Source organism: Bufo bufo, chromosome 1 (assembly GCF_905171765.1).
Source record: "Bufo bufo chromosome 1, aBufBuf1.1, whole genome shotgun sequence".
Classification (NCBI taxonomy): domain Eukaryota; kingdom Metazoa; phylum Chordata; class Amphibia; order Anura; family Bufonidae; genus Bufo; species Bufo bufo.
The window spans coordinates 245,609,557-245,634,527 of NC_053389.1; the positions used below are offsets into that span (position 1 = coordinate 245,609,557).

At 45.4% G+C, this 24,971-nt stretch overlaps 1 protein-coding gene across 2 annotated transcripts in view; it reads right to left on the minus strand.

Annotated features, from left to right (window-relative positions):
• Positions 1–24,971, minus strand: part of LOC121005406 (aldo-keto reductase family 1 member B1-like) — a 41,796-nt gene that overhangs the window by 4,163 nt on the left and 12,662 nt on the right. The window contains exons 3-11 of one of the 2 annotated variants that reach the window (XM_040438154.1): positions 22,888–23,055; positions 22,074–22,190; positions 21,052–21,129; positions 20,289–20,411; positions 16,943–17,049; positions 16,454–16,535; positions 16,220–16,303; positions 6,242–6,324; positions 5,154–5,336 (exon numbers count right to left, since the gene is read on the minus strand). In XM_040438154.1, coding sequence (XP_040294088.1) covers positions 5,294–5,336; positions 6,242–6,324; positions 16,220–16,303; positions 16,454–16,535; positions 16,943–17,049; positions 20,289–20,411; positions 21,052–21,129; positions 22,074–22,163 — 690 coding nt within the window. In that variant the 5' untranslated portion in view covers positions 22,164–22,190; positions 22,888–23,055 and the 3' untranslated portion in view covers positions 5,154–5,293. Of the gene's footprint in view, positions 1–5,153; positions 5,337–6,221; positions 6,325–16,219; positions 16,304–16,453; positions 16,536–16,942; positions 17,050–20,288; positions 20,412–21,051; positions 21,130–22,073; positions 22,191–22,887; positions 23,056–24,971 lie in introns of those variants that run through there. The other variant, XM_040438162.1, reaches the window with a different exon arrangement.

A 24,971-nucleotide genomic window follows, 5' to 3' on the forward strand; every position in this document is an offset into this window, starting at 1 on the left:
CCTCGCCAAAAACACCACCATTCCGGTAGCTGATAGCTCAGATCTGCAGGACCCAGTGGATCGCCGCATGGAGTCTTGGGCAAAGTAAATTTTTGCGGCAAGTGGCTCAGCACTTCAGCCCATTTTCGCCTCCACTTGGGTGGCTAAAGCGGTCTCGGAGTGGGCACTCCGGTTAAACGCGGACATTATGCTCACCGAGCTCCTGTCCTTGGCTCTGCAAATTTCACAGGCGGGGAAGTACCTCTGTGAGGCATTCTTGGATGCGGGTGCACTTGTTGCACGCTCATCGGCTCTCGCGGTAACCTTGAGACGCGAACTCTGACTTAAGGTTTGGGCAGCGGACTCTTCGTCAAAGCGTTCCCTTACCAGCCTTCCGTTTGGCGTCTCCCATTTGTTCGGAACCCAGCTTGATGAAATCATCTCAGAGGCTACGGGCTACCCACCTCCCGCAAGGAAAGTCCAGGCGCATGTTTCGCGTTAAGCAGACAAGTGCCCGGGTCCAGTCCTTTTGTCGCTTCTCCGGCACGTGTCCAGTATCAACAGCAGCGCCATTCCAGATCCTCAATGCAGAACCAGCAGAGGAAGCCTTTCTTCCGACCTTAACCAGCCTGGCACCTAAAGGCACAGCCTGCCCGTCCAGCAAGCAGTCCTCCGCATGAAGGTGGGGGGGTCACCTACTCCTTTTTCAGGAAGTGTGGCGGGCCCACATCTCAGATGTGTGGGCACTCTAAATCGTAACCTCGGGTTACAAGATCGAGTTTGCGTCCCCTCCTCCGCAACGTTTCTTTCCCTCCCAACCACCCAGGTATCCAGATCGAGCTGTCGCTTTTTTCCAGGCAGTTCAATCTCTCCTTGCACAGGGGGTGATATCTCCGGTCCCTCGGACTGAGCAATTCACTGGGTTTTATTCAAATCTGTTTGTCGTCCCCAAGAAAGAAGGATCAGTTCGCCCGCTTCTGGACCTCAAGTTGTTGAACCGGTTCCTCTGGGTTCAGCACTTCAGAATGGAATCCCTTCGCTTCGTGATTGGTTCACTGGACCTAGGCGAATTTCTCTCGTCTATAGACATTCAGGACGCGTACTTACACGTCCCCATTGTCCCATCGCATCAGCGTTTCCTCCACTTCTCAGTGGGGCTCCATCACTATCAGTTCGTCGCCCTTCCCTTTGGCCTGGCAACGGCACCACGAGTCTTTGCAAAAATTCTCGCTCCTCTCCTGGCACTTCTTCATACCAGGGGCATAAACCTGATTGCCTATCTGGATGACATTTTGGTAAAAGCGTCGACCTTCGGTCAGAACGAGGACATCCTGCGTATATCACTTTGGATACCCTGGCACGGTTCGGGTGGTTGGTGAATTTACAAAAGTCTTCTCTGCGTCCTACCAGACGGATCACTTTTCTAGGCATGATCCTCGATACAGCCGAGGCGTTAGTGCGCCTCCCTCTGGACAAGCGGCTGGCTCTTAGTCAGTCAATCCGCCTTCTCCTCCGGCGCAAGTACCCTTCAATTCGGTTTTGCATGAAGGTATTGGGTGCAATGGTTGCTTCTTTTGAGGCGGTTCCGTTTGCAGAATTTCACATTTGTTCACTTTAACTGACAATCGTGTCGTTGTGGGACAAATCACTGGATTCCCTGGACTGTCACATAGTCCTGGCCCTAGGGGTGCGGTCGAAACTCAGGTGGTGGCTTTCGGCTCCAACATTGGAGTTGGGGAAATCCTTTCTCCCGATCTCTTGGACGGCCATCACCACTAACGCCAGTCTCCAAGGTTGGGGCGGAGTCTTCCCGCCCCAGATGGTCCAAGGTGTATGGTCTCAGTCGGAGTCCAAACTGCCCATCAACATACTGGAACTCCGGGCCATTCATCTCTCTCTTCTACATTGGGCCCCTCTCCTGAAGGGCTGGCCGATACGGGTGCAGTCAGACAACTTCACGGCAGTGGCTTATATCAACCATCAAGGAGGAACCCACAGTCAGGCAGTGATGACTGAGTCAGCCAAGATCCTACGGTGGGCTGAGACCCATGTACCAGCTCTTTCGGTGGTCTACATTCAAGGAGTGGAGAACTGGACGGCGCAGAGAATGGTCTCTGCATCCGGAGGTGTTTGAAGCAATATGTCTCCGGTGGGGCCAACCAGAGGTGGACCTGATGGCATCCAGACTCAACCACAAGCTCCCCGTCTTTTTGAACAAGAGATCCCAGGGCATGAACAGTAGACGCGCTGGTGACACCATGGGACAGGTGTTCTCGTCTACGTGTTTCCACCTCTCCCTCTCCTGCCCCTAGTCTTACGCAAAATCAAGATGGAGGGCATCCAAACGATCCTCATCGCTCTGGATTGGCCTCGTCGTGCGTGGCTACGCTACATTTGATGACGTGGCTGTTGAAACCGCCATTCTGAAGCAGCGAGGTTTCTCGGACAGGGTCATCCGCACCATGATTAAAGACAGGAAACAGGTGACGTCCAGGATTTATTACAGAACTTGGAAGTCCTTTTTTAGCTTTTCTGTGAAGAACGTAGCCTCCCCCCGCTGCGCTTCTCTCTTCCCGTCATTCTTTAATTTCTGCAGTCGGGTCTGGATTTGGGCCTTGCCCTTAGTTCCTTGAAGGGACAGGTGTCGGCGCTGTCAATTTTTTTTCAACGTCCTCTGGCACTTCAGGCTCCGGTTAAGACCTTCCTGTAAGGGGTAGTCCATACCGTTGCTCCTTATCCTCCCTTGCCTTCTTGGGACTTGAACCTGGTTCTGGGTTCTCTCCAATCGGCTCCATTTGAGCCTTTAGACACAGTTCCCCTCCGTATTCTCTCCTGGACGGTCACATTCTTGGTGGCCATCACTTCCATCAGGCACGTGTCAGAATTGGCAGCGCTTTCCTGTAAGGAACCCTTCCCTTATTCTGCACCAAAATAAGGCAGTACTCCGACCTATACCTTCTTTTCAGCTGAAGGAAGTCTCAGCCTTCCATGTCAACATAGACATCGTTCTTCCGTCATTCTGACCCTCTCCTTCGCATTCTAGAGAGCGGGCTCTCCAACTGTGCGTGGTTAGAGCTCTCAGGATTTACTTGTCTGTCTCGAGAACTCAGTTTGGTTCGGCCCTTCTGGCATTACTGGTCGGATTGCTTTATATAAGTTTTTTCCCTCCTACGCCTTGAGCACAAACTGATATACCCCCTCCAGCCTGGAGAGAGTATAACTGGCAGAGGAGGCACTAACACTTTTTAGCCTAGTGTCGCCTCCTAGTGGCAGCAAGCAGCTATACCCACAGTTCTGTGTCCCCCAATGAACTAAGCAAGAAAGATTTTACAGGTGAGTTCACAAAAATCTCATTTTCCCTTTCGCCCTATGACAGCACCTGTGAGAGTTCCCTCCTGGGCAGGAACCTAATGATTGCTTTATAAGACCCATCCTCATTCCTTTCCTCAATTATTCCTGGCCATAGGACAGGGTGATGGAGCTCCGTCAGGATCGCCATGGAGGCTGCAGGTCCTTTTTCCTCTGTAATACCTACAGATATAGGGGTTACCTGTCAGCATAAGTCTCCACTCTGAGGAACATGGAAGTGAGATGTGTTGCAGGTAGAGGAGAAAGCGTGCCAGATTTAAAAAGGCCAGAGAATCGCTTGGAAGCTACAAAGACCTATTACAAAGTTGCTTAATAGTAGATGCCTAGAACATTTATAGGGTTTAATATCCCAAGCTTAGGCCTTCACTGTGCGTTCCACTGGGATCTTTTGCCAGCAAGGTTCATTGAGAGGGTCTCTCCTAATACGGGTACATTCACAGCAGCAGCGATTCTGATCTGTGCATTTCACATCAGGAGTTTTCCTCCTTGCTGTAGATGAGATCAGTCAGAGCTGTATAACTCATCCTAGGACTTTACAAGGAGACTTCACGCACAGGACGATCAAGGTTTCAGTCTCTTCCAGCATGAATAAGATCATGTTCACTGCTGCCCTGTGATTGTCTAACTACTTATTTGCATTGTAAGCTGGTATGTTATGTAACTGAAAAAAGAGGTTCCTAAATAACAAGTTCTGGCACCTGTACATCAAATTTCACATATACACACCCAGAAAAAGAACAGCTGGAAAAACGAAGGCAGACATTGATGACTAGGATATACCATTGTCAGAAAGGAGTAGATCCCAGTTTTGGGACCTGCACCTATCTCCAGAACAGGGGCCCCTGAAATGAAGAGCATGCAGTGGGAGTTCTGAAAACAGGCAAGTGAGCAATTTCTACTTTTTTTTGGAAGTCCTATAGTGGTGGTGAGTGCATGGACATCTCTCCATTCACCACGATGGGACTGCAGAAATAGCCAAGCCAGCACTTGGCCATTTTCAGAACGCCTATAGCAGTGAATGGAGTGTGGCTGGCTGTGAGACATATCCTAGCAATATGTCATCAATGTCTGAGATGGGAATACCCCTTTAATATAACTAAACAGACACCCACAGAAGTATAAACTGCTAGTGGTGCTTGGACAATGATCACACAACCAAGGTGGTGCACCCTTTATTTCTGTGCATGCGGGATCTATCTGCATCCAGTCCCAGACATTCTTGATTGGTGAGAAATCTGACAAGCATGTGTATCACAGGCAGGCTGTCTCAGGATATCCTGCAGCTCCCCTGGCCAGCTCAATCACCAGATCTCTCCCCCATCAAGAATGTCTGGAACTGGATATAGGCAATGGATTGTCCATGCACATCAACCAAAAACCACCATAGCTGGACTAGAGGTCCAAGTTGAAAGAGCTTAGAATGATATACCACAGGAGGAAATCCATCATCTGTATGGCCGTTACCCTGCCAGAGTGGCAGCCAATATCGCAACAAGAGGAGATGCCACCAAGTATTAATGTGACCCTCAACATATACCCTGCTGTAGAACCCAAAATGAAGGATGCACCACCTTGGTTAGTGATCATTATACTTTGTCAATCTTGGCTCAATGACTACAAGTTTTCCAGGTGTTCTATTCATTTTAATAAATCACTTTTATACCCCATTACTTACATTGTATTGATTCCAAGCTCTACCCTGTATTATATTCACCTGTTCAATGTCTGCGCCCCCTCCTTAAATACTGGATGAGTGATATACACATGGATTATAAATGCATAACTGATCAGATACAAAACACCAGTCAAACTAATAACACTGGTTTATTGTATATCGGAGTTACTGGAGTGCAGAAGGGAACACCCTGCTACAGTCATTTCTAAATGGTTGCAGACGAACAGTATTATCTAGAAAAACTGGAGCTGTAACAGGTGAAGCGAGCCCTCAAAACTCTGCGTTGAATGGATAATCCTTGTGTTTTCTGGCTCTGAAAAAAAATAAAAATAAAATTTGAACACATTGTGGGGGAAATAAGTAGGGATGTCATCATATGACTGCACCCAAGCTGCCCCTCTATTGCCTGCACAATACAGCAGAGATAAAGTAGAATGGAGACCACATTTATCAGTCGTTCATGCTGTATGCCACGTTTAGTGCATGTCCATGCACTTCTGCCTTTTGCTGTGCCACCTATTAACATACTTTGTGGCAGAATTTGTCATGAATCACATTGCATGGCAGCTTCTATAAGGCGTTGTGAAGTAGGATGTCCTGAGTCAATCCGAGAGTTCATCCCTCATCTGCAGATCTGGTCATAACAGGGCACCCCCACCCCCTTCTCAGAAAGAGGTTCAAGGAGCTTTTGAGTAACACCCATAGAGGGGGCAGGGATGTGTATGTTGTACACCCTGGTTGCTAGACCTACTCTTATTCACTGAAATCTGTATAGCGCCACCTGCTGTTTGTCCCCTTTTCTAAATTCTCTCCAGCTCACTGAGATTGACATACATGCTTATTTCCATTGTTCAACTGCCACCTTGAAATAAATCTAACAGGACAATAAATGAACGGTAAAAAGGAGTAGATGTCTTTCTCCCCAGAGGGTGCTTCCCACCTTCAGTGTACCCCAAAACACCCCCCCCCACCGTGGTGCTTTGCTATTGGGACACATCAACTTGGGGTCAGGAGGCTCTGTGCCTCAGCTTCTTGTTGCAATGGGGTAACACCCCCCCAGCTGCCGACACTCCATTGTGCAGTGATCACGCAGCTATTGCAGGCTTCAGTCAGCTGAATTTTCCCCTGCTGTATCTACCATGGCTACACAATTAGGCAAATTGTGGATCCTCAAAACACAGATTGACAGTGTGCGGTCTTTTTTTAAGTCATACTTACGAAGTTAAGGCACAGACTCTCCAGTCTCGATCAAAGCTGGAAATATCTTTCATCTCTTCTGGGGTCAATTCAAAGTCAAACACCTGGAAAGAAAACACAAAATAAGTGACAAGACATCTTGGGGGGGGGGGGGGGAAGATTGTAAAAAAAAAAAGATTAAAAGCTCTTTGCAGCCCTTGGCAAGCAATCACAGCACAGCCCATTGTTCACATGTGCTGTGATTGGATCTATGGGCAGTCTTATGAACAGTCAAATATGCTTAGGCTCTGAAGTGCAAGGACAACTAATTTCTTCTAGAGCTGCAGTAAACGATTTTAGAAAGAGTATTCTATCGATAATTTTTTTAATAGAGTAGTCTAACAAAACTAAGAGTTTATTTATAAAAATCATCCCCCCCCCCCCCCCCATTTTTATTTATAAAAAATACCAAATTTACCCAAAAATTTTAAGGACCAGTTCAGGTCTGAAGTCACTTTGTGAGGCTTACATAGTAGAAACCCCCCCCCCCCCCATTTTAGAAACTACACCCCTCAAGGTATTCAAAACTGATTTTACAAACTTTGTTAACCCTTTAGGTGTTGCACAAGAATTAAAGGAAAATGTAGATGAAATTTCAGAATCAATTTTTTGGCAGATTACATTTTAATACATCCCCCCCCCCCCCACTAAAAAAGCAAGGGTTAACAGCCAAACAAAACTCTATATTTATTACCCTGATTCTGTAGTTTACAGAAACACCTCATATGTGGTCGTAAACTGCTGTACGGGCACACGGCAGGGCGCAGAAGGAAAGGAACGCCATATGGTTTTTGGGGAGGGCAGATTTCACTGGGATAATTTTAAGTTTCAATGTCACATTTGAAGAGCCCCTGATGCACCCATAGAGTAGAAACTCCAAAAAAGTGACCACATTTTGGTTGGTACCATTTTAGGGTACATATGATTTTTGGTTGCTCTATATTACACTTTTTGTGACAAAAATAGCCGTTTTGGCACAGTTTATATTTTTTACAATGTTCATCTGACAGGTTAGATAATGTGCTATTTTTTTATAGAGAGCAGGTTGTTACGGACACGATAATACCAAATATGGGTTGTTTCAGCTTTACATAAAGTATTTTTGAAAAAAAAACTATTTTAGAGTCTCCATATAGTTTATTTTGGGGCGACTGTCTTCTGTAGGGGATCATTTTTTTAGTATGAGATGACTGTTTGATTGGTACCATTTTAGGGTGCATATGAATTTTTGGTCGCTTGGTATTACAATTTGTGAGGCAAGGTAAAAAAAGAAAATAAAGGGGCTTCATAGATAGTTCATACGGTTGAGAAAAAAAAAAAAAAACACATACGTCCATCAAGTTCAACCAAGGGGATAGGTGGGGGTGAGAATCCCAAAAGGATTTGAGACTCCGATTGCTACACGTTTTCATAAGCATTAAAGTTTACTTTTAAGAATTCGTCTAAACCCTTTTTTGAAACTGTCCACTGTTCCTGCTGTGACCACGTCCTGAAGTAGTCTATTTCACAGCTTAATAAAAAAATTTCCGCTAACTTGTAAAATTTTATTTTTTTGTCACATGAACTCTCCATACCCCGGAATACCTTGGGGTGTCTTCTTTCCAAAATGGGGTCACTTGTGGGGTATTTATACTGCCCTGGCATTTTAGGGGCCCTAAAAGCGTGAGAAGTCTGGAATCCAAATGCGTAAAAAATGCCCTGTGAAATCGTAAAGATACTCTTTGGAATTTGGGCCCCTTTGCGCACCTAGGCTGCAAAAAAGTGTCACATGTGGTATCGCCGTACTCAGAAGTAGGGCAATGTGTTTCGGGGTGTATTTTTACATATACCCATGCTGGGTGAGAGAAATCTCTGTAAAAGTCAACTTTTCCAATTTTTTTATACAAAGTTGTCATTTTACAGAGATATTTTTCTCACCCAGCATGGGTATATGTAAAAAGACACCCCAAAACACATTGCCCAACTTCTCCTGAGTACGGCGATACCACATGTGACACTTTTTTGCAGCCTAGGTGCGCAAAGGGGCCCAAATTCTAAAGAGCACCTTTAGGATTTCACAGGGCATTTTTTACGCATTTGGATTCCAAATTACTTCTCACGCGTTAGGTCCCCTAAAATGCCAGGGCAGTATAACTACCCCACAAGTGACCCCATTTTGGAAAGAAGACACCCCAAGGTATTCCGTGAGGGGCATGGCGAGTTCCTAGAATTTATTTATTTTTGGCACAAGTTAGCGGAAAATGATTTATTAATTTTTTTTCTTACAAATTCCACTAACTTGGGACAAAAAGTTCAATTTTTCATGGACTCAATATGCCCCTCAGCGAATACCTTAGGGTGTCTACTTTCCAAAATGGGGTCATTTGTGGGGTGTTTGTACTGCCCTGGCATTTGAGGGTCTCCGCAATCATTACATGTATGGCCAGCATTAGGAGTTTATGCTATTCTCCTTATATTGAGCATACGGGTAATGAGATATATATTTTTTTTCCGTTCAGCCTCTGGGCTGAAAGAAAATAAACGGCACAGATTTCTTCATTTACATCGATCAATGTGGATGAAAAAATCTCTGCCAAAAAAAACAGGCCGCAACGCAATAAATTTATTAACTTTATATAACATTTGAAACAGAACATTAACTTTTATAAACTTTATTGAACTTTTGGAACATTAACTTTTTTGCTTACCTGTTTGTTTTTTTTTTTACCTTTATAGGACAAACCTCTCCTTCCCCATGGGACAATGTGCAAAGCGCAAATCGCCCAGAGATGTGGCGAAGTACATTATGCACTTTGTCCCAGGTGAAAGGAGAGGTTTGCAGCAGCTGTGAGTAAAAGGGCCCTAAGACCCCTGTGTGCCTGTCCTGTGTCACGCAATCCCTATACTAAGTGTACCTGTGTGTGGTACTTCCAGAAACACTCCCCTAAGCATAGGGCAGGGTGGTCAGGGCAGTCAGGACAGAAATAGCGGGTGTCAAGCCTTATTCCACTCCTGCTACAGACACGACATCTTTTTCGGAGTGATGCTTGGGTTGAGGTACCAGCAACGACATTAGGGAAGAAGTCAGTACCTTTTGGGACTTCGAAACGCGTCTGGGAGGAATCTGGACTCCACATTACCACCATTTTGGCGTACGCAAGGACACTTACAACTCTACCTCCGTTTTAACCTCTCAAGTGACTGATCCGTCCTACATAAAGACTTATGCTTGATAGCTTCTTGGAATGACAGTTCCACTCTTCACCTAAATTGAAGCTAAGGAAAAGCTGAACACGCTGAAGGAACGGCGACCAAAAGGAAAAAGCCGCACTCAGAGGTTGGAGGTAAGGGAATAAGGCAGCTCGATAATAGGTGGGAGGCCACCCAGAGCTAATAATTCCCGAATTTCTACAATTTGACAAAATTTAAGAACGTGTGTTATAAGAATAATATGACTCTTTCATAAAGTCTAACATTGCGTTATAACATCAAGAATCGCTTATTATTATTTTTTTAATCAGATTGTTTTTATTGAGATTTTCAAAACATTTTATAAGACAAACGAAACAGTCCCCCCTGAACGGATTTCTCTCCATTCAGAATGCATTAGGATAATCCTGATCAGGATTCTTCTGGCATAGAGCCCCGACGACGGAACTCTATGCCGGAAGACAAGAACGCAAGTGTGAAAGAGCCCTAACAGAGGATCTTTACCCTGCTTAGGGATAACGACTATGATCGCCTCATTCATGCTAAGAGGCAACCCATCCTGACGTTGTGCCTCCTTGAACACTTCCAACAACTGGGGGAGCAGAATAGGGGCAAATGTTTTAAATATTTCGGCAGGTAATCCATCACTCCCTGGGGCCTTGGTATTTGACATTTCACTCAGGGCCCTTTCCAGCTCTGTAATTGTAATGGGTCTGTCCAAGGCTGACACCTGATCTGCCCCTAACATGGGGAGTTGTATCCCATCCAGGAATCCTACAATTTCTGGCACTCCTGCACTGGTCTTGGACTCATAAAGGGATGAATAAAACGTATGCATAATTTCCACTACCCTATCCTGAGCAGTACAGACAGTCCCCTCATTATCGCAAAGAGCAGCGACATATGCAGAAGGCTGCTGTGCTTTAGAAAGTAGTGATAGCAATCTTACCTGTTCTTTCCCCTTCTTCATAAAATGATTGTTTCTGAAAGAAACGTTTATTCTTTGCCCTGAGGAGAATCTTATCATTTAGTTTACGCTGTGTTTCTTGCCACTGCTCTCTGAGCAATTCCGTGGGCTGTCGAACGTATTGGGTCTCCGCATCCACCAACAGGCGCTCTAAATTCCTAATTGTTATTCGAGACTCATTCCGTTTTTTATTGACCTCCGCAATTAGTATTCCCCGCAGAAATGCCTTCATGGCATCCCATACTATCAAATGGAGAAGATCCCACAAGATTAATGGTAAAAAATTCTGTCAGCACTGTCCCAATATATGATACTGTAGGTATCACTGACAACCAGAATGGGTTAAATTTCCACAGTGGTCTCCCACTGTTCAAGGGGGTAAGGAAGTTAGCGGACACCAAAATGGGGGAGTGGTCAGAAATTTTCCTAGGTAAATATTCAATGTTGCAGATACGACACCCCATCACCTCATTCCCCAGCGCTAGATCTATTCTCGACAGTGTCTGATAGGTACTAGAACAGCAAGAATACTGCCGTACAGAGGGATTACGAGGCCTCCAGAAATCCAATAATGATGCCTCCTCCAGAAGTCTCCCAAATGGCGTAATTTGCCCCCCTGAATGAACATCAGAGGTCTGCAACCTGTCCCATTCCGTACAGATCACATTATTAAAGTCCCCCAAGATCAATGCAGGTACACCCGGATAGTCTGACATAAAGGCTATCAGCTTTTTAAGGGCAGTCGGGGAATATGGTGACGGTATATAAATCCCACAAATAATACATTGAACATTAAAAAGTGTTCCATATAGGAAGACATAGCCCCCATTCGGATCAATCCTCTTATCTATACAGTTAAAACTTAGCTGTCTATGAATCAAAATACTTACTTTCATATGAGGAGTAAGTAGAATGATAACATTGAGATGTCCAACTAGGGGACAATAAGTGGGATTGCTCCGGAAGGAGATGCGTCTCCTGTAGACAACAAATTACAGGATAATATGACTTTATCGTTTCCATTACTGCCTTTCTTTTGATGGCGTCTTTAACCCCTCTAATATTCCAGCTCAGGAAATTCACTGGACTAGCCATATTCAAACATGCAAACCCATATATGTACCGGATGCTGTAAAACATACTTCTTCAGTGTCGGTCTTCCCTGGATCATCATCATGGACCTAAGATCCCCTTTCCCTAACCCCCCCCCCCCCCCCCCCCCATCCCCAAACATTCCCTACCTCATTACCGAACCCTGGAAGTCTCGCCTTCTAACAGACCCCACTAATATACCTTAATATTAAGGCCCGTGGGTATTCCTAAAATCTGTCAGCAAAGCTGGCCTCCCAAACCCGTGACGTCTGGCGTAATCTCAAACTGTTGTATCACGCCAGGTACACTCACACCCTATCAAGTAACTGGAACGTATAAAACTGTGTACCTTCCTGCACTAACCCCAAGTATAGTTGAACATAATAGACTATGTTAGCATTGCTCACCAACCTAGTATCACGTATATGCAGCTGGACCTCTTACTAAATCATATAAAAACATGTAAAACAAATATGAAAATTTAGCAAGATTCAAAACTTCGCTGTTACACAGAACATATTCACCCTACAGTGGGTGCATTGTCTCTTCTTCCAAATGGGCCTCTCAGTCGCCTTGATTCCCTTCTGCCCGGAGCTGCCGCTCATGTCGATCTAACCATCTGGATGCCTCTTTCGGGTCTTCAAAGAAGCTTGTGGTTCCAAGAGCCACTATTCTGAGCTTCGCCGGATATAGCATTGAGTACGATGTTCCAAGTACCCGCAGACGTCGCTTTACATCCAGGAAACGGGCGCGCCTTTTCTGGACCTCCATAGAAAAATCAGGAAAGAACGAGACTCTGTGACCATCTATGGAGAGATCAGGCATATCTCTGGCCTTGCGTAGAATAGAGTCTCTATCCCTATAGTGCAGTACTTTCATCAGGACAGGTCTTGGTGGCGCTCCTGGTGGCAATGGCCTCGACGGAACTCTGTGCGCCCTTTCAATAGCAAATAAGGGAGACAATACGCCCTCTCCAAACTGATCTTTGAGCCATTTCTCAAAATACTCGGTGGGATTTGGGCCTTCCACTTTTTCAGGTACACCCACTAACCGCACATTATTACGCCTCAGGCGATTTTCCATGTCATCTTGTTTGGCAGAAATAATGTCAAGCCGGCGAGAATGTTCCGCTGTTGCTCTTTTTAGCGGCTGCACCTCATCCTCCATGTCTCCCATGCAATCCTCCAGGGATGTAGTGCGGTCCGCCAGCTTTCTAATATCATGCCTGACAATAGAGATGTCCTCTTTAATAGCCCCCACCTGCATGGTCAGGATAGTAAGTGACTTGCCCCACTTAGAAATGGCCTGGAGAACGTATTTTATAGTGGGCTCCTCTACATCTGAGTACATTGCATCAGAGTCCCCAGCGCCATCTGGGTCTTGAATGGCAGCGAATCTGTTAGGGTGCTGTTTCAGGCCCATCACTTCCTCAGGCCCTTCCCCTTCAGACTCCCGTCCCGCTCCAGTCAAGGAGGACTCACTGTGACCGGTGCCAGAGGTGCAAATTTGGTGTTAAGGTGGTCTATGAGGAGCCGAATTTTGTGGAGCCGGTCAAAAGCTGGGTGGCCTCTGGGGCGAGAGGTGCTATTATCACTAAAGTGCAGGATGGTCTCAAATCATGTCCTGGACATGGCAGCAGAGAACATGGGCATGTGATGAATTGGGTTCGTGGACCAATATGACCGCAATTCATGCTTTTTTGTCAGGCCTATGTTGAGGAGAAGGCCCAGAAAAGTTTTAAATTCGGAAACTGAGGGGTTTCCACCGGAAAGACTGGGCATAAAAGCTTCCCGGGTTGGCGGCTATAAATGGAGTGGCATACCGGTTTGTTTCTGCCACGACTAAGTCCAAGAGCTCCGCAGTGAAGAACAGCTCAAAAAACCCCACCAGTGCCGATCCGAGCTGTCTCAACCCGAACTCCAGACTGGGCGGTGAAAGGGGGAACTACTGGTGCGGCTGAAGTTGGGGGCTGCCAATCAGGGTTTGCCAGCACCTCAGGGACTCTAGGGGCCTGTCTGTGCAGTGGCTGCGACGGGGGAACTACTGCACGTGCCAGCTTCAACTGCCCTTCTGGTGCTCGCCACTTCACCATGTTCTACGGCAGTGCTGGTACTAGGTCCAGGATGGGCTGCGCTGCTGGTGTATGCCTCACCGCGTAATCCGACAGCGCCAGCCCCACTCTGCTGCCCTTGAAGCGCATACTGCGCAACCTGTGGTCTAGCAACACGAGGCCGGGTACGCCTGGTAGTATCAGGGACCTCAACCTCATCGTCCGAACTTTGAGTCAGACTGCCACTGCTTTCTACAGGTTCGTATTCTGACCCGCTGGATTCATCAGATGAGGGTTCCCATTCCTCATCCGACTGGGTCAGAAGCCTGTAGGCCTCTTCAGAAGAATACCCCTTACTTGCCATTTGGTCAACTAAATTTAGGGGGTATTCCCTGAGACTACCCAAGAAAAAAAAAAAGCAAGCCTGTCTTACAAATGGGAGGCTAGCGAAGTACAGGAAGCCGCTGCGATTGATAAAAAAATATCAAAACAGATTTTTTTTTATCGCTGCAACGCTTGTGTAGGGATTGTGCAGTGATAAAAAAAATCGGGCAAACACTGCGTTTTGGGTGGAGGGCGAGCTAAGGTGACCCTAATACTATTATAGATCTGACTGATCACTTACAGATACTATAAAAGTACCAATTTCTACACAAGTGTGCCGCTTTTTAAGTGCTGTCTTTTATTGCCCTTTTTACAGTAGCTGTAAGCCATGGGGGGGGGGGGGTCATTTTAGCCATTTATACTTGTTACCTAAAAGGGATAAATTTTAGTGCAATTACTCAATGTGGATTTGAAGCTCTCCCATTTATCCTCAGTATTATGTGACAGTAGCTGCTCCCAGTCTATGCCCTGAAATGCTGCCCTCAACCCAGGGTAATTAGCCTATTTGAAATTCAGTGTCTTTGCTCTGCCTGACAGTTTGGTTCTTCTAGTTTAGGGGGAATATAATTATATTGTGGTCACTATTACCTAGTGTTTCTCGAACAGTAACATTACCAACAAGCTCTGTATCATTAGAGATTACCAGATCCAACAGAGCATCGCCCCTAGTGGGAGCTTCTACAAACTGGCCCATAAACTGGTCCTGCAGCGAGTTGAGGAATTTTCGCCCCTTCGCGGTGGAGGCAGAACCATGAATCCCAGTCAATGTCTGGGAAGTTAAAATATCCCATTATGACCACTGTACCAGCCCGCTCTATTTGGTTATACAGTTGCGTTTCTCTTCTGTGATGTTAGGGGGTCTATAGATTACACCAAGTATTATTTTTTCAGTGTTTATACCCCTTTCAACTTCCACCCATAAGGTTTCCACATCCTCACCCACAATTGCCTCTTTTACACTTATCTTCAGATCACTCCTCACATATAGGCACACACCACCACCATTTTCTATTGACCCAGTCTTTCCTAAATAGTGTAAAACCCTCAAAATTTACAGCCCAGTCATGCGAAAAGTCCAACCATGTCTCAGCCACACCAACTACATCTATGTGTTCTTCTAGTACCATAGCCTCCAGCTCGCCCATTTTTTCTAGCTAGACTTCTGCCATTTGTTAAAAAAGGCATTGTGGACTAACCCTCTCCCTCGCTTAGTTCATTGGGGACACAGGACCGTGGGTATAGCTGCCACTAGGCTGAAAAGTGTTAGCTCCTCCTCTGCAGACTATACCCCCTCCAGCCTGGAAAGAGCATGTCAGTTTGTGCTCAAGCAGTAGAAACATGTGCGAAGCAAAAGAGAACGCAACAAATGCTGGTGGGAGCGAACCCGAGCTGAATACCTGACTAGGAACCAACCACCACCACTAATAAGTACTGGGTCGGTGCGGTGTCCCCAATGAACTAAGCGAGAAAGATTTTACAGGAGAGTTCACAGAAATCTCGTTTTCTCGCTCGCATCATTGGGGGACACAGGACCATGGGACATCCCAAAGCAGTCCACGGGGGCGGAGAACACGCTATAGTAGCTAATCCAGAGTGCCAGCATAACCACTTCACCTAGATAAGGAGTGGTGGACAGAGAATACAGAGTCAGTGGAACACTCTGCTCGCTGGATCGTAATCACAATATTCTGTGCAATGGCATACGCACTACATGTTGTCGAGGACCAATACCCTGACCGACCTGAACGGTGGAGTACCATGGGGATGGGGGTTTCTAGGACATAGTGTTGCTGGGTAACCCCCCTGAGAGGGCAGAGGTTGACATATTTGCACCCCCAACCAGCACCGGAAGAAAAGGATACAATATGGAAGTAGCCACAGAATTATTATTTTCTAACACAATAAAGCCAGAATTCATATGCAGCCACAGTAGTAAAATGTGGGGATGTGTGTAGACACATTACTTATCTTGGACTGATCCAGAGTTACATCCTGTATTTTCTTCCAGAGCTGTAGTCACTGTGTACATAGATTATATTACTTATTCTGTAATGATCCTGCTTGTATTTGACCCCCACCAGCTGAATAGGGAGTGCAGTTTTGGAGCATCTGTGCACAAATTTAGGCCTCATTCACACATACGTGGACACAATGACTCCACCAGCAAAATAGGGAGTATAATACAGGATGTAACTCTGGATCAGTAAAGATATGTAATGTATATACACAATGACTGTTTATGCAGAAGATCAATTTTCATCTTTCCACAAGTTTATACCTGAAAGTTCTCTTCAATACGTTCATCAGTCACTGACTTCGGGATGACTACCACATTCCTCTGAATAGGGTAGCGGATCAGGACCTATTGGAACAAGTTAAAATGAATGTCCTTGCGCAACATTTCCCAGCATTATACATGTGCCCTATGTGACTGGCACGTTGGAGGATATTGTCAGTCCTAAACTAAAAGCCCTGGCAATGTATAATGTCACAAAAACACGCTCTCATTTACCTGGGCAGCTGTCTTTTTATGCCTGGCAGCAATGTCTTTGATTTTGGGTTCTTCTAGAAGAGATGGGTCCTCTGGTTTGGCCCTAAAAAAAAAAAAAAAAAAAAAAAAAAGTTTGAGTCCCACTAGGGGTTAAAGCGGGGCGGGCATATAGTTCCAGATTTGGCACATAACTGACACTAAGAGCCAAACAGATCCCATTGACTATAATGGGATCCGTTCTGTCTCAGGTTTTTTTTTTTTTTTTTCCCTTTGATTTAAAAAAGAACAAAGTCCATCATGCAAGATTTTTCTCTCCGCTGTTAGACGGAATTTGTGACTGAGGCCCCAAACTGAGCCTCTAACGTCGATGTGAACAAGCCTTTATGCAGCAAGATTCACCTAGTGGCGGCTGCACCTCCAGATCATAAATCCATATGGGTGTCCCCTGTTCAGAACCTCAGCCCCCTTTCTATAAGGCAGACTGTAGAGACTAAATTTCAATTTACTAACCAAGGCCGGTCTGGTGATCCCAGAGGACTGTACGCTGTCACAGCAATGCCTTTAGATTGACAATACTCAATGAGCTTGTTTTGCGTTAAGTATGGATGACATTCAATCTGCAATACAAAGTACACAATTAATAAGACAGTTATCAAGTGGGGTTATCGGTTTCTTTGTAACTGATGACCTATCTTAATAGGTCACCCAGGACCCCAGCCAATCAGCTGTTTAAGAAGACCCTGGTGCTACTGTGAGTACAGCTGCCTTCTTGCAGTTTACCTTAGGCCAGTGACGTCACAACTATCAGTCATGTGGCCTAGGCACAGCTCCGCCCCATCCCCTCAGCTCACCCTCTTAACCACATGTCAGCCAAAAATGAACGGCATCAAGAAGAAAGTATCCGATGATCTCTGTAAGAGTCCAGCGATGGACTGGCCATCGGGAGTACCGGGAGAATCCCGGTGGGCCGATCGAATTATGGGCCGGCCAGGGCCGCCATCAGGGGGGTAAAGCTCCAGTAACAGCAGGCAGTGTGGGGGCGGCGCTCACTCACTGACGTCACACGCCTGCTCCTCCCACTAGGCGGCGCAGGCGCGTGACGTCAGTGAGTGAGCGCTGCCGCCCGCACTTGTTACTGGAGGCTGGAGCTGAATGTAAGGTAGTAAAGACTCTTTACTAAAGAGATGAGCGCTGTGCCCCCACGTGTAGTAGAATACCTACCTGGAGCCAGAGCAGACTGTGCACAGAAAGGGCACTTTGTCACTGTGGACAAAGTATGGCACTTTCTGTGCACAGATTGGCTCTAGGTGGGTACAGTGTGGCACTGCAGTCACTAAGGGCACTATTTATCTGGGCATAGTAGGGCACTATCTGCCCACATAGTCAACATATGGCGCTCTGGGCACTGCCATATAATAGTGTGGGTACGGCGATATTTGGTTCTATGTGGGCACTGTATGATTGTGGGCAGATAGTGCCATACTATCCACAGATAAATGGCGCATTTAGTGCCTGTCGTGCCCACATAGTGCCATATAGAACCCATACTCGGAAAGCGCCATACTTGTGTAGACAGAGTATAATTATAGGCAAAGTATGGCACTTTCTGCCCACGTTTTAGCTCTAGGTAGGTATGATATGGCACTTTGTGGGCACTGTAGACACTAAATACACAACTTATCTGAGCATAGTATGCCCAGGTCTTCCCACGGTCATACAGTGCTCAGATAGCGCCATGTTATGCACAGATAAATGGTGTATTTCTTGCTTATGGTGCCATACAGTACCTACCTAAAGTGAAAACCTACAGTACTTTGGCCACAGTCATACAGTGCCGACATAGAGCCAAAGTATGGCACTTTCTATGCACCTAGGTAGGTACTATATGGGTACAAATGCGCTATTTTTTCTGTGAATAGGAGGGCACTATCGTGCTCTATGTGGGCACTGTATCACTATTAGGGCAGATAGTGCCATAGAGACAAAATGTCTCCCAGCACATTATACATGGCTCGTCATCATGGTTACGACCTCCCTGTAATCCAGCATTGGTGGTCGAAAAAAGCACCAAACTATGTGCACTCCCACAATCCCGGCTACTCCTATAGTGTGCAAGCATGACCACCGCTGCTGGATTACAGGGTGGTCAAAACCATGGAAACGAGCAGTGCATAATGTGATGGAAAAATGACTCCCGCCAGCAAAGGAAGCAATATGGACAATCACAATACATTAGTAAGTGCCTTGTATTAACTTTCTCTACAAGATAAATGCCACTTGCTGAAGAGACATAACCCCTTCAAGGATGCGTGCACTGATATGCTGTAGATTTGCATCCATTAAATCCACACTATTTACAGCATACATTGACCTGTGGTGCGGTTTTAAGTCTGCAGTCAGTTTATGCTGCGGATTCCCTCCTTTGCAGTGCACAGATCTGCTGTAAAATCTGCATGTAACTCACATATTTTGTTGTGGATTTTGCTGCTGCAAATTACGTCCTGCACGGATGTGCCCCTTGCTTTCTTTCATTTTGTATGCATAGGTGGTGCCCTATGTGGGCTCTGTATGGCACGCACTGTGCACTGTTTGGCAGTGGCTTGCCTAGTAAGGTGATCACCATCACCATGCTCAGTTTTTATTATCCCCACAGCCTGTGTTAAAATTAAAGTTACTGTCTGCAGCCTGCAGGATACCGATTTATTAATGTATACTACTGTGAGTGGCGGGGAGGGGGATCTATGGATGACGGCACTGTTATAGGGAGGGGGATCCGTGGATGGCACTGTTATGGGGGGGGGGTCTGTCATGTGGATGACATTGACACTTATGGGGGGGGGGGGGGTCTGTGGATGACACTTATGGGGGGGATCTGTGGATACCATTATTTTTTTGAGTGTGTTTGGGAAAAATAAAGTGGGCCGGTCTGGCTGAAGTCCAGGGCCACTTTATTGTCCCAGTCCATCCCTGTAAGAGTCTGACAAACTCTGAAGAATCCTGCACTTTTTTCTGTTTACTTTTCTTACTCATTTTTAGGTTTACCATTCCAAGTACCAAGCAATTTTCTGTTTTTTCCCCCAGAGCCATAACTTTATTATTTTTCCATTCACATAGAAATATGAAAGCCTGATCTTTGTGGGAGAAGTTATACCTTCTACTGGCACCATTTTATATTGTGTAACATGTAGTAGGAAGCTGGAGAATTCTAAACTGGTTTTGTTTTTACCGTGTTCGCCCTGTGGTAAAACTGATATGTTAACCTTATTCTCTGGGTCAGTACGATTACAGCGATACCACATTTTTATAGTTCTTGTGTTTTAGTACAAAAAAAAAAAAAAAAAAAATCTAATAAAGTTTTTTTTTGCATTGCCATATCCTGTCCAATAATTTTTTTATATTTACATCTATGGAGTGATCAGTAGTTTGTATTGAAACCATTTTGGGGTGTGTGACTTTTTGATCACTTATTCAATTTAAGGGAGGTGAAGTGATGAAGACAGAAAAGACAGCTCACCGTACAGGATAAATACATTTATAGTATGGGCAACCAAACAGCAACCTCGATCTCAGCGAGGGGGAGCCATTTGGGCCCAGGAAGCGCAGAGCTCCCACAATTTCACGGCTCAGATGTTGGTCACAAGTGACCACAGCATCTGAGGGGGTTAAATACCTGGGATCGTTGTTATTGACGATCGCGGACAATGCCTCCAGGTGTCTGTTGTGTAACTGTCTACAGTGCTCACTCAGATTTTGAGCGGGCTCCATGATTAAAGAGAGGACTTCCATTGTACATATACAGTAGTTGTCCTTAAGGGGGTTAAGAACCCACAAGATATCACATTATTGCTTTATGTACCTGGTTGACTGCCGGTTTGTACTTTAGCCCTGGCTTGTTCAGCAGCTCTTCTATTTGGCTGTGGTTAAAGTTAGAGATTCCAATGGCTTTCACCAGCCCCGCGTCCACAAGTTCTTCCATACCCTGACGGCAGAAAAACAATATATACTAGTCAATAGGCAGATAGATGTACCAGATAGTAATGTTTCCTATCCCAAGAGGTCACAGAAGGTGATCTTGGAACCATGCTGGAATTACATGGACAACCATTCATGTGAGTAGCTGCCCTGCAGTAACAAATCTTTCCTGTAGAGGCCAGTGTAGGGGATGAGTCCGGTTGTTTGCAGCTTCCCTCTGCAAAATCAGCCATTTTAGCTGGGTGACTCCAGTATGAAAGGGGCTGTCTCGTGATACAACCTCTGTAACCCCTTACAGATACAGCAATTTTTTGGGTTCTTATCTACAAAGACCACTGTATGAAGCACCTAATACACTTGTTCACAAAAAAAACATGCAGAGATGTAGCAAATAAAGGAAAAAAAAAATATTCTGAAGCATCTTCACTTAAAACTCTGGTCCTCAATTATCCCTCCTGGAAATGAATTAATACACTGACAACTGGACACCGCAGAGTTCTACAAATAGACATACTAGCATTGTTATTTCACCAGCGAACACAAGTATTTACTAAATTAGACCAGCCAGGAGAGCCAACAAGTGCCCTGCACCTTTTAAGAAAATATGGATACGCATTGTACTACATTTAACAAAGGGTACAACCTACCTCCCATGTATTTAAGAAATGTGTGTCACTCGGTATCACTAGTCCCTGCTCATCAGTGGGGAAAAAAGCCTCTCCAGCCTGCCAAAGAAATAACTGCAAATCAATAAATGTAATAGAACATATCGGTTAGCAATATAATCATTAAAAAATACCAACTATGAACCTCATTTCATATTTTTTCGTTCAAAGTTCTGTGCAGAGAGATTGCATACATTTTTCTGTGCAAGAGCGCCAAATCGCCTATACACAGTTATATTATACAATTCTATTTGGGTGCAGCCACCACTAGAGGGAGCTTATAGCATACATACTTATAAAGCGCCCACAGCAGTCAAGAATATGTACAGTACACAGTTAACTTTGAAGCTCCCCTAGTGGTGACTAAAGGCACATAGAAATAATTTAATTCTATGCAGGAGACATGGATCTCTGGCCTCTAAGAATTTATAGAGCATCTGTAAGCAGATTTGTACCTATGACACTGGCGGACCTGTTGCATGTGCACTTGGCAGCTGAAGGCATCTGTGTTTGTTCCATGTTCATATGTGGGTTATTGTTGAGAAAAATGAAGTTTTAATATATGCAAATGAGTCTCTAGGAGCAACGGGGGCGTTACCATTACACCTAGAGACTCTGCTCTCTGCACTTTGATAGGACAAGGTAGTGAAAACTCCATCACACCTGGCTCTGTCAATCATGGCACGGCAGTTACAGAGAGAGCAGAGCCTCTAGGGGTAATGGTAACGGCCCCGTTTCTTTTAGAGGCTCATGCCTTCAGCTGCCAACCACACATGTAAACGGTCAGCCAGTTTCATAGGTACAAATCTGCTGACAGATGCCCTTTAAGAATGAAGTTGTGTTTAAAAATGGAGATGTGCATCCGTTCTGAAGGTTCTCACCTTACAAATGAATGTTATACGGTTTTCAAGGACAATCTGATAATCCTAAATATTCTATGACCAGTAATGTCACAGCCAGGTCCCATATTCAAATATAGACAGTGGTCACCCTTGTGATTATACCTTAAACCCTGTTGGCCAATGTATGAGGTAGAGGTCCAAGTAATCGAGCTTCAGAGAGGCAAGAGTTCTCTCGCAGGCTCCTCTCACCATAGATTTTTCATGGAAGGTTGACCATAGCTAAAAATCACAAAGAAAATATAAATGAAATAATGCTTGTTGCTGCCCATCACATAGAAATGCAGGCATTAAAGGGCTTCTATCACCCCACTAAACAGTTTTTTTTTTTTTGGTTACTTATAATGCCTATAATGAGATTTATGCATACATACTGTAATCATTTTCGTTCAGCAGATTCTGTTAAAAACTTACTTTTAAAATATGCAAATTACCTTGCTGGTAGCAGCCGCATCCTCCTATCCTGATTGACAGGGCCAGCGGACGGGATCTCTCTCTGCTGGCCCTGTTTGCATTCAAATTCTGGCGCCTGCGCCAGACCCGTCTTCAGTCGGCGCAGGCGCACAGAGGCGGACGCTCCATCCTCAATGCGCCTGCGCCAATGACGTCACATCTACACCCGGCGCAGGCGCATTGAGTAAAGGAGCAACCGAGCGTCCTCCTCTCAGTGCGCCTGCGCCGACTGAAGACAGGTACGGCGCAGGCGCCAGATTTTGAATGCAAACAGGGCCAGCAGAGAAAGATCCCAGCACCACTCTGGTCCATTGGTTTTGTCTGGTATTGCAGCTCAGTCCCATTTACTGTAGATTAATGAGGACACAGCCACCTGGACAAAAGTGGCACTGTTCCAGCAGAACCTTCTTCAGATAGTCTAAACAGTCATAAAACTCTCTGAAGGCGTCTGCAGGAATTATTTTACCTTGCTAGTAACAAACAGCTCCTCTCTCTTCAGCACTCCTTCCTTGATCTTCTCTTGAATGCCTTTCCCGACTTCATTCTCATTCTCATAGACAAAGGCGCAGTCAAGGTGCCTGTACCCAACATCCAAGGCTTTCTTTACTGCAGCGGTCACTTTACCAGGTTCAGACTGAAGAAAATAAAAATTCATCCATTACCCATCGTGCACATAGTTTGTGCACCCCTTAGACCTGGTGCCCAATCTAGACCTGTGTATGGAGTGGTCCTTCCATGCACTTTAATTATTCAGTGGTTTGTGCCATCTTTAAACATCAGTGTCCGTTAGGACTAAATTACACCTATTAATCCTGCACCTACCTAATTAACTGTTAAGGGAAATATGGCTTTCAGCCAGAACCTCATCCTGATGATCACACAAATATGCCTAATAATTGGACCCAGTGGTATTCACCCATTCAGTATGGCCAGTAGCATTGTGTCCCTTGTTAGCATATCCTAGGCAGTTGAACAACATCCTCTTGACCAAGAGATGGGGGGGGGGGGGGGGGGATATTTGGGTGGTCACAGGTTGGAGTCTATGGTGGGGGCGCTGGGACACAGCAAGATATAGGTGAAAGTTGGGAGTGAGGCGGGGGCTTCTCTTTCTGGACACCGATGGATGCAGGAGCAAGCCAAGTTATATGTGTGCGTATGTATACAAGTATAATATCCCAGTAGACTTTATATGTGTACATATAGATAGTGTGGTGGTGTCCTCTATGTATTGTGTTATCTGTATTCTCTATGTATATTGTCCATTGCTTTGTCATCTCCATGTTATCAGTAAACTATTTTCATATATAAGTATCTGCGAGGGTTGTGTGTTGCTCCTGGGGTATATGAAGGCCTGGAAGAGGTGCAATTTTACACAGGATATTTGGGTTGTATGGGAAACAAAGGCAATTTGCTAGGAATAGAATAGAAGGGATGGAAAACGGAGATATACATAAATCTCCATTTTCCAAGAGACAAAAATCCCCTCTTCATTAACCAAGACTTAACTTTTATTAATTGTTGCTAATACTTATATTTAGGGGTGCACCGAAATACCGGCAGCCGAAAATATCGGCCGAAAATGTGCCTAATCCATTTCGGCCGATATTGTTACATATCAGCCGAAAATATGGGGTGTGGGATTTGTCACCCACCAAGTAGCTCACCATCTGCGGGCGGGCGGTTTACTTTAAGTCACTGCATCTTTATTTTACCTTACAATCGTGACGCTCCAGTAACTCCAGTAACTCTGCAGGCAGAGCGGAGGGCGGCGTAACGTTCACTTACTCACGTGACGCGCCTGCTCCGCCTCCTTCATTCATAAAGTGGGCGGAGCAGGTGCGTCACGTGAGTAAGTGACGTTACGCCGCCCTCCGCTCTGCCTGCAGAGTTGTTACTGGAGCGTCACGATTGTAAGGTAAAATAAAGATGCAGTGAGTGATTAGTCTGCTGTGAGCAGCAGGGCCGGGGCTGTTATGGGTAGGGGGATCGGTCTATGGCACTGCTATGGGGAGGGGGGGGGATCTGTGCACTGTTATGGGGAAAGGGATCTGTGCACTGTTATGCCCATAACAGTGCACATATCCCCCCCCCCCCCCCCCTCCATAACAGCGCCACCCACAGATGAATTTCATTCATGAAAAAGAATTAATAAAATCATTAAAAAAAAAAAAAGTATTTTAAAAGTATTTGGGCAAAAAGGCAGTTTCGGTTTTCGGTCAAGGGCATCCTGAATTTTCATTTTGGTGCACCCCTACTTATATTGATAACTAAATCATTAAAACTTCCAGTAATCACTGGCCTTTATGTATAAATTGGATTGCCCTGTCAGGATGTCGCCTGACCAGGTTGCCTGCTACTAAGTAGATACACACTAGTGCCTAACTGGCTGCGCGCTGCCAGTATGGTGTATAGGCACTGATTTCTTGGCACTTTAGTACTAGGAACTAGTACTATAGTGCCAAGGAATCACACAGTGCCTATACACCATACTGGCAGCGCGCAGCCAGTTAGGCTCTAGTGTGTATCTACTTAGTAGCAGGCAACCTGGTC